The sequence below is a fragment of the Lactuca saligna genome, chromosome 8, assembly GCF_052625555.1.
Source record: "Lactuca saligna cultivar CGN05327 chromosome 8, ASM5262555v1, whole genome shotgun sequence".
Lineage (NCBI taxonomy): Eukaryota > Viridiplantae > Streptophyta > Magnoliopsida > Asterales > Asteraceae > Lactuca > Lactuca saligna.
Window position 1 is genome coordinate 162,551,394 of NC_136424.1, and position 12,222 is coordinate 162,563,615.

The 12,222-nt window shown below is 40.5% G+C and overlaps 2 protein-coding genes across 2 annotated transcripts; both read right to left on the reverse strand.

The window, feature by feature from the left end:
- Nucleotides 1–6,892: 6,892 nt before the first annotated feature.
- LOC145010253 (uncharacterized) lies at nucleotides 6,893–7,372 on the reverse strand. The gene has a single exon (XM_078968818.1). It carries the CDS (start codon nucleotides 7,370–7,372, stop codon nucleotides 6,893–6,895), a length of 480 nt encoding a protein of 159 aa, XP_078824944.1.
- Nucleotides 7,373–10,858: 3,486 nt separating this feature from the next.
- On the reverse strand, nucleotides 10,859–11,806 carry LOC145010254 (uncharacterized). Its single transcript, XM_078968819.1, has one exon. The coding sequence runs from the start codon at nucleotides 11,804–11,806 to the stop codon at nucleotides 10,859–10,861; it is 948 nt and encodes a 315-aa protein (XP_078824945.1).
- Nucleotides 11,807–12,222: the final 416 nt, after the last annotated feature.

The window sequence follows — 12,222 nt, forward strand, 5'->3', positions numbered from 1 at the left end:
CGAGTTAAAAAAAAAAAAATAAGTTAGGGACCAAAAGCACAAATTCCTACAAACCACATGGATCATTCGTGTAATTTACTATTACTTTTCGTTTTGTTTATATTTGGGTAACTATTTTTTTTTTATAGATCTAGGTAACGAACTTGTTGAAAGTGTTCACATCGAGGATGTAACCTGCTACACCCGGTCGTAATGGTCATACGTGAACACTTCCAACAAGTTTGTTATCTAGATGTGTACAAAAAAAAAGATATTTACCCAGATATGAACTTACTGAAAAGTTAATTACCTTTCTAAGTCATTTTCCCAGAAAACAAATAATGAAAAATCTTCATAAACGGTCATCATGGTTTCTAGAATATCAAGTTTAATCCATAACTTTTTTCGTACTCATTGAAGGTCCCCATGATTTTCGATTTTAGAAAGACAAAAAAAATTAAAGATTAACTTTGATATTCTAGAAAGAAAAAACTGCAAAAATGACCCCTGCGGCATGTAATTTTTTTTTTTTTCTAAAGTTTAGTCTAAACTTCGATTCTTTTTTGGTTTCGTTGTCCATTTGTGCTGCTTTCTTTGTGGTTTTGGTCCCTTGAAAAACCAGAAAGACTAAAATGTAATTTTTACATTTTTTTAATACTTATTTTTATATTTTATTAGTTAAAAACAAAAGAGGACCCACCCTCTCTCTCTCCCTCTCATCATCTTCCTAAAGAGAACACACAACTGAAATCAGTTTTGGAACTCAAGAACTCAAGACCAAAAGCATCAGATGCACACATATTTCGTTTTTGAAACTGATTTTATATTTCATTTATTAAATCAATTTGCATTTTGTTTGTTGGGTTTTTGGAACTTGATTTCAAAAATTAAAACACGCACACAAAAAAATCAAGTTTTAGGGATGAACCAAAGTTCTAAATGGCATGCATTGTATGACAGCAATGTCAAGCCTAAAGCTTAATGAGCCATGACATTTTCAATGCGCGATGTAAAAGAATAATTTGGTATTAACTTATAATTTTATTACCATATAAATATAATTTATATTAATTATAACTACTTTTTAGAAGTGTTATGTCGATTATTAATAACAAAAAGTTAACAAAAAGCAAAATACTTGTATCCCCGATTAGAAAAGACATAACAAAGATAAAAAAAAAACGTGTCTCAAACAAAAAAACACGCGCCATGACATGTCATAACGTGTCATGGCATCTATATCACGTTTTGTCACACGTCACGCCTAACAACAACGCTATGAGGCTTTTTTTAACGGCGACGCCACACCTCCCGCCATTGCACACCTTGGCGCACACCATGGCGTGCCTTTTAGAACACTGGGATGAACTCATATGTACAAATCGTTTTCCAAAATCGATTTCTAGGTTTTTTTGTTTCGAAAATGATTTGAAGAACAAATGATTCATATTTGATTTTGTTCCACATGTTACCTGTGATTCTATCGCCCATGACCCAGTTACCACCGTCATCTAATCTATGTGATTCCCACACCCACCACCGTTGGCAATCTATAACCAACACCAAACACCTTTGTTAGGTGTGTCAAACCCAACAAATAAAGGGGTATGATATACTCCAAAATAATCCCACTATATTGCACTAAAAGGTAGTACAAGGCAAGCAAGGTCGATCCACAGAGACACAGGACAATTCGTCTATACCTATTTGCACAAGGTATTATGGTCACCAATAATAAAGAGAGGGGGGGTTTAGAATGTAATGATTAAACAAACAATTAAAAATATAAGCAATCAACTAAATGCGTGAATTAAATTCAGAATTTGTAAGGACTCCAACCCCATATATGACAATTTAGCAATGTGACTCAAACATGACACAATATTCGTTCAATTCTATCTAAGTTGGTACTTGAAAGTGCTAATAAGCTCTAACACTTCCCATTCACCATATTAATTAACCAAAACAAGCTCTTAGGATTAGATTATAAGATTGCATGAAGCTTTATGTGAATGTTCCCAACAACACTCAATACTCCTCATAAGCTCGGGAGTGTAAAAGTGTATGAATAATATTTAAACTAAATTCATTCAATAGAGATCAATTTAATGCTTGTTACTTGTTCAATTTCACAAAACAATTACGGATTTTGTAAAAGAGATAACTTGAATGACCTAACCTTAATTCAAATGGCCAATAAGAATCATAATTAGAATCAAACATTCGATTGAAGCAAAATCAAATTCATTAGATAGAAATTAAGAACAAATATCATGTCATATGAATGAAGTCACTACCAAGAAGTCAAAGCATGAAATTGGAGAAATTAAGGTTCTAGCCATACATGGATAGAACAAGATCACAAGTCTAAAAGATGAAATTAAGTGTAATTACAACTTACAAAAACAAGAATTAATGTTTCCAAATGATTGACGGATAAACCCTTGCAAAAAGCTTCGAATTCCCTTCTCCAATGGTGCTCTGATATGTTATGTATATCTCCAAATGACCCTCAACCCGTAATATGAAAGATAGGAAAAACTACCAAAAATTGGTTTTTGGGTCGAACACGGCCCGTGTTAAAATAGGCTAAACTAACACGGGTCGTGTTCAGCAACACGCCCCGTGTTGATTTGCACTAAACTGACACAAGTCATGTTTAGCATGGTCAACAGCTCTCATTTTGGTCAAACATGCCCCGTGCCCACTTTTCAGTGTAAATTCAACACGCCCCGTGTACCTCTCTAACTCCAATTCCAAACTTGATTTTTCCAACTTTTTCGTTCTTCGCCCGATCGTCCCGAAATCTCCACCAATGCTTCCTGACACTTCCCAAGGCGCGTTCCAACCTCCGGTTTACCTAAAAAAGATATAAAAGTGTGCAAATAAGGTTGTTCTAGAGACTAAAATGAATATGATAAAATGCAAGGAAAAGGAAGAAAAATTGTGCTAAATAATGGGACTAAAAGGTGCGCAAAAAGGTGCACAAATAGCACCTAACAAATCTCCCCAAGCTTAGACTTTCTTGTCCTCAAGAAAGAACAAGAACCGGACAACAGGACGATATCTAGATGGCAAAAAGAAAAACTTAGAACGAAAAGGGGATGAAGGATCCTAAAGGTTAAGAATGAATGCGTGCAATGTAATGCCATGAAAATTAAGGTATGTACAAAATGCACTTGAGAAACAAAATGAAGCAAAAGAAAAGAAGATTAAGAACGAACTCAAAATATGTAATTTTGTAACTAAATAAAGGTACGATCAGACTTTACATTGATAGGGCTTCGATCATTGATACCTTGGCAACCATCCTGTTTCCTTCCACATATCACAGACTCTCAATGTGAGGAAGGCTCGAAACGGTGTAACCCAATAATCCAACCAAAGTTTTATTTAATCTTTATACCTTACTAAGCTTTATGGGCGAAAATAACATAGTCCGGATTTCATGTCCTTAAGACTAGATGGCCAAGAATCAGAATCGACGCCTCCTTAAGAACCCGTCACGGCGAATCAGCTTTCGCTGAAACAGTGAGCCCACCCGAAGGGGCTCAGCTCCTATGCTTTCACTTTTTCGAGAGCCACAAGTATCATATCACACAGTTCTTCATTCTCCATATTTGACTTGAGTTGGCTTTTGATTTGATTGAACTTTGATTTGTACTTCGTTTTGAATTTGGATTCTTCAATCTTCATCTTTGGAATTTCTTTAGATTTCTTCGTTTTGGCATTTGAAATTCTGATTAGGGTACTGGATATGACAGTTGTACCCTTCCTTCATTCTTGACTGTGTGGGTCTGATACTTAAGCTCTCTGTTACCGCGGGGGTAACACATGTCAACAAATAGGTCCGTGTTCTGTGGGTTCAGAGTTGCCGATAAAGATTCTTTTTAAACATTCAAAAGCAAATCATCCTAAAGCTGTTATTACCGCCCAAAAAACGTTTCAATATAATTTTTTTATTATTATCTGAGGCTAGGGTCTCGAATTACGGTGTTTGGGTCCCTTAGTTATGACAGTTGATTCTATGCTTCCGGTAACAATCCGGTTGCTTCGGTATTTTTCATTTCATGGAGCAATTGTATGTAAAGAGTGTCATCATCTCGTACACTTTTTTTTTTTAAGAAAAGTTTGAAAATAAGAAAATGCATGCATGAGAATGAGTGAACCTTTTTAAAGAAAAATTTGAAAATAAGGAAAAAAATAAATAAATAAAAGTTTTAAGGAAAAATTTGAAAATAAGAAATGCATGCATGAGAATGAGTGAACCTAATATACAAGTCTATCCCTCCCCAAGCTTAAAGATAAGCATCATCCCCGATGCTTCGAGAGGGTGGAACAACCTAAAACGGAGGTGGAGGAGGAGGATAGTAGTTGGGGTTTCAGGTCCAAGCCCAGAAGTCCTCCTCATGTTTGCGTTGACGCTCTTGATCCCGAGCGTACTGGGTGGTGAAGGTGGAAAAATACTGGGTCAGGCTGGTAATATCCTGCTGATAGGTGTCGAGGCGGGTATGGATTGATTGGAATTCGTCCATATATTGTTGATGATAAGGCGGGGGTGCAGCAAAATGGGATGAGCTGCCACCACCGGTGGGAGAAGCATGGTGAGGCTCCTCCTCTTCTTCAACATCATCACCATCTTCCTCGTTTTCTTCACTTTGCTCATCGACCTCGGTGGAATAAGAGTAGGGGAAGATGTATGGAATGATTTTCCAGTCAGTCATATGAGTGGGATTTCGGAAATCAAGAATGCCTTTATTTTCTGGTGTGATGAGGAGCTTGGGATCATGATTTTGACCCACGGTCCAATGGTGTGTACCATCGCCTGCCGAGCGAAAGAGTCGCATGGACTCAAGGACAGTAGTGGTGAGATAAGGCTCACCCGGCAGTGGCTGGTGGGGATCGGGGTATGGGGCTCGGATGTGGGCACTCTTGGAGAACATGCTGACAATACCCCCGCAAACAATCTTTCCTGATCGGGATACGCTAAGGAGGATGAGCTTGTGGCACAGAAACCAACCATAATGAGGAATGAGGTTATTCTCGGGATGGGTCATTGCATAAAGGATTTTAAGTTCCAGCGCGCTAATGGTGCTTTGCTCCTCTCTAGGGGCGACGAGCGAAGCAATGATTCTGTGAGCTACCTTAATCACAAGATGGATAAGTGATGAGGCTTTAGCAGCGCTAGAGACATATGGGTGTAATTGGGTGAGCTGGGTCCACCAAGTCGTGTCATAGTATCCTTGGATTGGGTCAGTGGGGTCAAATGTGTTTTCCGTTGGGGCCCCCACAATAGCATTGATTTGATCTAAGGAGATCTCATAGTCTTGATTCATTAGACGGAAGTAGAGGATCCCATGGTCTAAATAAACTGAGGATAGAAACTCAGTTGTTGGGACTTTATAGCTCAATTCATGGACCCTCAACAAGCCGTGCCACCCTATGTTGCGAAACAGGGTTTTGACTTGATTGTAAACATGCAACTCTTTTAAGGTTGGAACATGCGCGAATTTTTGGATGGCATGACCCCGTTTAAGGAATGACTCAAGTTTGCCCTGTTGAACTGGGCCAAGACATACGACACCACAATGAGACGGGTCGGCTGGGGGTGTTGGGGACATAGATGGAGGTGATGGAGATCTAGGCTTCCGACAGCGGGCGGATGATTTGGTTTGTCTTGGTCTTTTGGAAGATGTAGCTTCCATAGTCAAGTTTGGGACAGATTAAAAGTCAACGGGTCAAAATGTCAAAAAGTCAACTGTTGACGGGTCCAGTCAACTTTGAACTTGGCCACCAAAATTTCGCGGGAAATTTGGTTTTCAAAGATTTCCAACTAAGAATCAAATCCAAATGGACCACAATTTCAAGTATTTGACTCAAGAACACAAAATTCAAAGGTTAGGAGTTGGAAAGAATTTACCGAATCGTGTGTTGGATCGTGTTGTTCTTGATGGAAAAGATCTTCTTTAACCTCCCCAAGCTTTTCCCTTTCAAGATTGAGACACTAAAACACCAAAATCAAGTGAGAATTTTCGGATCTAGGGTTTGTCAAAACCCCCAAATCCACCATTATAAATGCAAGAAAACGGTGTTTAAGATGGAGAAGATGAAGTGTAGATGATGAAAATCAAACCTTTTTGTAGATGAAAGTCAAAATCTTGAAGAAATTGAAAGGTAGTTGATGAAAATCGGACCTAAGGTTTTTGTTGGGAGAGAGGGGCTGTTAGGAAGTGAAAGTGGGGATAAATGAGGTTAAATCCCGATTTTTTTCTTTAAAAAGAGGTGTAACTGCTGCGCGGACACGACCCGTGTCCACCTTAAGCCAATTCGACACGCCCCGTGTTGGGGTTCTTATGCTGAAATATAGACGAACACGACCCGTGTTGGGTCAAGGCCAAAACCAACACGACCCGTGTTGCTCTCTGGAAGAATTTGGGACTTTTTTTCATGAACACGACCCGTGTCATTTGTAGGCCAAAATGGGACACGACCCGTGTTGCTCTCTGGAAGAATTTGAGACTTTTTTTTCATTAACACGACCCGTGTCATTTGCAGGCCAAAATGGGACACGACCCGTGTTGCTCTCTGGAAGAATTTGGGACTTTTTTTCATTAACATGACCCGTGTCATTTGCAGGCCAAAATGGGACACGACCCGTGTTGGTCCCTGGATGCTAATCCCCACTTTTTGAATTTGAAAATTTCCCTCTCTTGGAAATGAAGTACTTTTCCACCCCAAGGTCCGTTCTTTTGGTTTGAAAACAATGACAAAACACATTTGGAACACTAAAAAAAAATAAGAATGCAAAGAACGAAGTGTTTTAGCGAAAAATGATGAAAATACCCCCGGGTTGCCTACCAGTTAGCTGCCCTTGTTTTAGGTCGTTGGCTCGACTTTGTCCCCCAGGTGTGATTCATTCTTGGTATGTGGGGTTCTCCAACTCTTCTACCTCTTCAATCTTCACCTCAAATCCTTCATAAAACAGCTTCAACCTGTGACCATTAACTTTGAATGTTTTACCCGTTTGCTTGCTCGTGACTTCCACTGCACCATGGTCAAACACCCTTGTGACCACGAAAGGACCGACCCATCTTGATCTTAACTTTCCTGAAATTAGCTTGAATCTCGAGTGATAAAGCAACACCTTTTGTCCTTGTATAAAGGTCTTTCGGGAGATTGCTTTGTCATGATATGCTTTTGTTTTCTCCTTATAGATCATGTTACTTTCGTATGCATCATTCCGAATCTCTTCTAGCTCTTGGATATCCAGTTTCCTTTTATTTCCCACCTCATCTTCAGTCAAGTTGAATTTCTTTACCACCCAAAAAGCTTTATGCTCAAGCTCAACTGGGAGATGGCATGCTTTACCAAACACAAGCCGATATGGGGACATACCAATGGGAGTTTTAAAAGCAGTACGGTATGCCCATAAGGCATCATCTAGCCTCAAGCTCCAGTCTTTGCGGTTTGGGTTGATTGTTTTCTCCAAGATACTTTTGATTTGTCTGTTTGAGACTTCTGCTTATCCATTGGTTTGGGGATGGTAAGCTGTTGAGACTTTGTGTGTCACTCCATATCTCTTCAAAACAGCTTCTAGCATCCGATTGCAAAAATGGGTCCCGCGGTCACTTATGAGCGCCTTTGGTGTGCCAAACCGTGAGAAAATCTGTACCTTAAGGAAATCAACCACAACTTTGGAATCATTAGTACAGGTGGCCTTAGCCTCCACCCATTTGGACACATAGTCCACTGCTAATAAAATATAAGAGCAACCAAAAGAGGGCGGAAATGGTCCCATAAAGTCAATGCCCCATACATCAAAAATTTCACATACTAGAATAGGGGTAAGGGGCATTTGATTTCTAGAGCTTAAGGACCCGGATTTTTGGCATTTTTCACAGTGTGCACAAAGTACATAGGAATCATGGAAAATAGAAGGCCAAAAGAATCCGCTATCTAAAACTTTCCTAGTTGTCCTTTGGGGTCCAAAGTGACCACCACAAGCATAAGAATGGCAAAAATTAAGGATAGATTGTACCTCATTTTGCTCAACACACCTGCGAATTACTTGGTCCGCACAATACTTCCAAAGGTAAGGTTCATCCCATATGTATCGTTTGGCTTCTTTTTTGATTTTGTCTCTTTGCCAACGGGATGAATCTGGGGGAAATTGACTTGTGACCAAGTAGTTGACGATATCTGCATACCATGGTGCCTCTTTGGCTGCAAATAGATTCTCATCCGAAAATGTGTCACAGATGGGTATACCATCTTCGGGTGATACGATGCGACTTAGATGATCCGCAACCAGATTTTCCTTTCCACTCTTGTCTTTGATCTCAATATCGAACTCTTGCAAAAGCAGCATCCACCGTATTAACCTCAGCTTTGATTCTTTCTTTGTAAGCAAGTGCTTTATGGCTGCATGGTCCGAATATATGATCACTTTAGTTCCAAGGAGATATTCTCGAAACTTCTCCAAAGCAAAGACAATAGCAAGCAACTCTTTCTCTGTTGTGGTGTAGTTGCCTTGTGCCCTATCAAGGATCTTTGATGCATAGTAGATGACATGATGTGCTCGGTCAACCTTTTGCCCCAAAACTGCCCCGACCGCGGTATTGCTAGCATCGCACATGATTTCGAATGGGAGATCCCAATTTGGCGGTTGAATAATGGGGGCGGATGTCAACAAATCTTTCAAAAGGTCAAATGCCTTTTTGCATTCATCACCAAACTCAAAATCAGCCTCCTTTTGTAGAAGTTGACACATCGGTACCGTAATCTTGGAAAAATCCTTTATAAACCGCCGACAAAAACCTGCATGGCCAAGAAAAGAACGAACTTCCTGAACATTTTTCAGGTATGGTAAGTTCTTAATAATATCTGTTTTGGCCTTGTCAACTTCTAAACCTTTCTGGGACACCACATGTCCAAGTATCAAGCCCTTGTCGACCATAAAATGATATTTTTCATAATTAAGGACTAAGTTCGTATCAATGCACCTTTGTAAGATTTTGGTGAGATTTTGCAAACATTCATTAAAAGAGTTTCCATAAACAGTAAAATCTTACATGAAAACCTCTATGATATTTTCGACATATTCTGAAAATATGCTCACTATACATCTTTGGAAGGTTGCGGGTGCATTGCACAAACCAAAGGGCATGCGTCTATACGCAAAGGTGCCGAAGGGACATGTGAATGTGGTTTTCTCTTGGTCTTCCGGGGAAACCGAAATTTGATGAAAACCAGAGAAACCATCAAGGCAGCAGTAGTGGGATTTCCCGGCCAATCGTTCTAACATCTGATCAATGAATGGCAAAGGGAAGTGGTCTTTGCGGGTAGAAGAATTCAGCTTCCTATAATCGATACAAACTCTCCACCCATTTTGCACACGGGTGGGTACCAATTCCCCTTCGGAGTTTTTGACAACGGTAACTCCAGCTTTTTTCGGGACTACTTGCATAGGACTCACCCACTTACTACCAGAAATAGGATAGATTACACCTGCATCCAAAAGCTTCATGATCTCCTTTTTTACCACCTCCATCATAGGTGGATTCAACCTCCTCTGTGCTTCACGGGTTGGCTTGAAGTCCTCTTCTATCAGTATTTTGTGCATGCATAATGATGGGCTCAACCCTTTTATATCCGCAATAGTCCAACCAATAGCCTCCTTGTATTTCTTCAAAATGCCAACTAACTCTTTTTCTTCTTCTCGTGCCAGCTTAGTCGAAATTATCACCGGTAGTGTCTCTTCCTCTCCAAGATAGGCATACTTGAGATGGCCGGGAAGAGCCTTCAACTCAAGAGTCGGTGGTTGTACTATGGATGGGAGAAGTTTCGGATTAGAACTTTTTAGCTTCATGCGGGGTGGTTCAACTATCATGGGTTGTGCTTTCTCCAAGGAATCAATTACTTCGATCAATTCGTCTTCCAATGTGTACTTGTCAGCCAACTCTTTAATCCCTGTCTCATCAAAGTGTTTGCTCAAGATGGTGGTTAGCACATCTTGGCTTGATATCTCAAAGCAATAATTAGTACATGAATCAATAACATCTATGAAGTTTAAAGAATGAATATCGCTAGGATAACGCATGGCTTCAAAGATATTAAAGTTAATTACCTCACCATCAAACTCCATTAACAAAGTACCATTGGCTACATCCATTTTTGTTTTTGCGGTACTCATAAAGGGTCTCCCCAAAAGGATGGAGCTCGATTGTGGGGTGTTTTCATCACCCATGTCTAAAACATAAAAGTCAGCGGGAAAAACGAGCACATTAACTTGCACTAACACGTCCTCAAATACACCTTTCGGATGTACCAAAGACCGATCAGCAAGTTGAATGATAACTCCGGTTTTTTATAAAGGTCCAATTCCCATTGTCTTATAACTTGAATAAGGTAAAACATTAATTGATGCTCCAAGATCAAGCATGGCACGTGGTACAAAAAGGTTACCCATTTTACAAGGAACCGTGAAAACACTCGGATCCTTGCATTTTTTTCGGTAGCCGCTTTTGTAACACGGCTGAGACATTTTCACCAACCTTCACGGTTTGATTTCCTTTAAGATTTTTCTTAGATGTGCAAAGTTCCTTAAGGAACTTAGCATATCTAGGAATCTGTGTAATGGCATCTAGAAGAGGGATATTGATTTCAACCTTTCGAAACATGGCCATGATTTCGTCATCTTCCCTTTCTCTTTTGGTGCTTGCCAGCCTTGAAGGAAATGGAGCTAGTGTGACTTTCACTTCAGATTCTATTAGCTTCTTGGACTTTGGATTACTCTTCTTTTCCTCTTCTTTGATAGCTTCTTCCACCTCAATCTCCTTCTCTTCTTCTTCTTCTTCTTCTTCCGGCATCTTTGGATTTTCTAGCTTTTCCCACCTCTTAATGTAATTGCACACGCATTGTGTTTTGGGTTCTTCTCCGTTTGAGAGGGTAGCTTGCCTTGCGACTCCATCTTACTCATGAACTGAGCAAGTCGTGATACTTGTTGCTCCAGGCTTTTTATGCTCGCCTTGGTTTCTTGTTGAAAGCTTTGAGTACTTGTGGCAAGGCTTTTTACTATGTCTTCTAAGGACATACTTGAAGAACTCGCTTGGGGAGGGGGTTGTTGTGGATGCCTTGGTTGGAAATTTTGAGGTTGGAATGGTGGTTGTGGTTGATTTTGAGGAAATGGTGGTCTTGGTTGATATTGATGCGATTGATTGTGCTGATAGTTCCCTTGTTGATCGCCTCCCCACCCTTGATTATTGTTCCATCGCTGATCACCTCTTGGTTGCTCATAACCTCTTTGATTTGCCCCTGAATAGCCTCCCATGACTTTCGCTTCTTCATAATCTTCCTCTTGGAGTTGTGGGCACATATCAGTTGGATGCCCCACGTGGGTGCAAATACCGCACGGGCGGGGTGTGGGCTGCACACCTTTGTCTTTGGCCAACATCATGACTACTTTCGTGAGCTCGGACAATTGAGCTTCAATCTGAGGAGTTTGTACTTCTTTTACACCCCGGGGTGCATCCGTGTACCATTCTTCATCATGGCTTGAATGTTTGGAATCTTCAGCCATGTTCTTGATTAGATTTCGGATCTCAGTTGGGGTTTTATCGGGCAAAGATCCACCACTAGAGGCATTAAGAAGCCTTCTTTCCATTGGATTCATTCCTTCAATGAAATATTGGAGGAGCTGGTACTCAGTGATCCCGTGCTTTGGACAATGAGCACAAAGTTTCTTGAATCTTTCCCAATATGTGTGGAAAGCTTCTCTTTTGTGTTGCTTGATTCCGATAATTTCCCGTCGTAGGGCTGAAGCTTTCATTTCGGGAAAATATTTGTCCAAAAACAATCTCGCAAGATCTACCCAAGTAGTTACCGTCCCCGGTGGAAGGTCATAAAGCCAATCTTTGGCCGCGTCTTGCACCGCAAAGGGGAATGCCCTAAGCTTGATTTGGTCCTCCGTGACATTGTGTGGTTTCATACCCACACATACTACATGGAACTCAGTGAGGAACTTGTGAGGATCTTCGTTCTCCAATCCTCTAAAAGTTGGGAGTAAGTGGATAAGCCCGGATTTTAGTTCCAAGTTGGTGGTGGCTGGGTATGTGATGCAAAGAGGTTGTTGAGTCACCTCTTGTCTTGATCATTGACGAAGAGTTTGTTCGGGTGGTGGGTTTGGAGGACCTTGATTCCCTCCAGGGTTATGTGCCATGGCTTGAGAATTGGTTGTGGTTTTTG

Bases quoted from the DNA above. Each gene is read 5' to 3' on its own strand.
- LOC145010254 (XM_078968819.1), bottom strand. From the start codon at position 11,806: ATGAAAGCTTCAGCCCTACGACGGGAAATTATCGGAATCAAGCAACAC.
- LOC145010253 (XM_078968818.1), bottom strand. From the start codon at position 7,372: ATGTCCCCATATCGGCTTGTGTTTGGTAAAGCATGCCATCTCCCAGTT.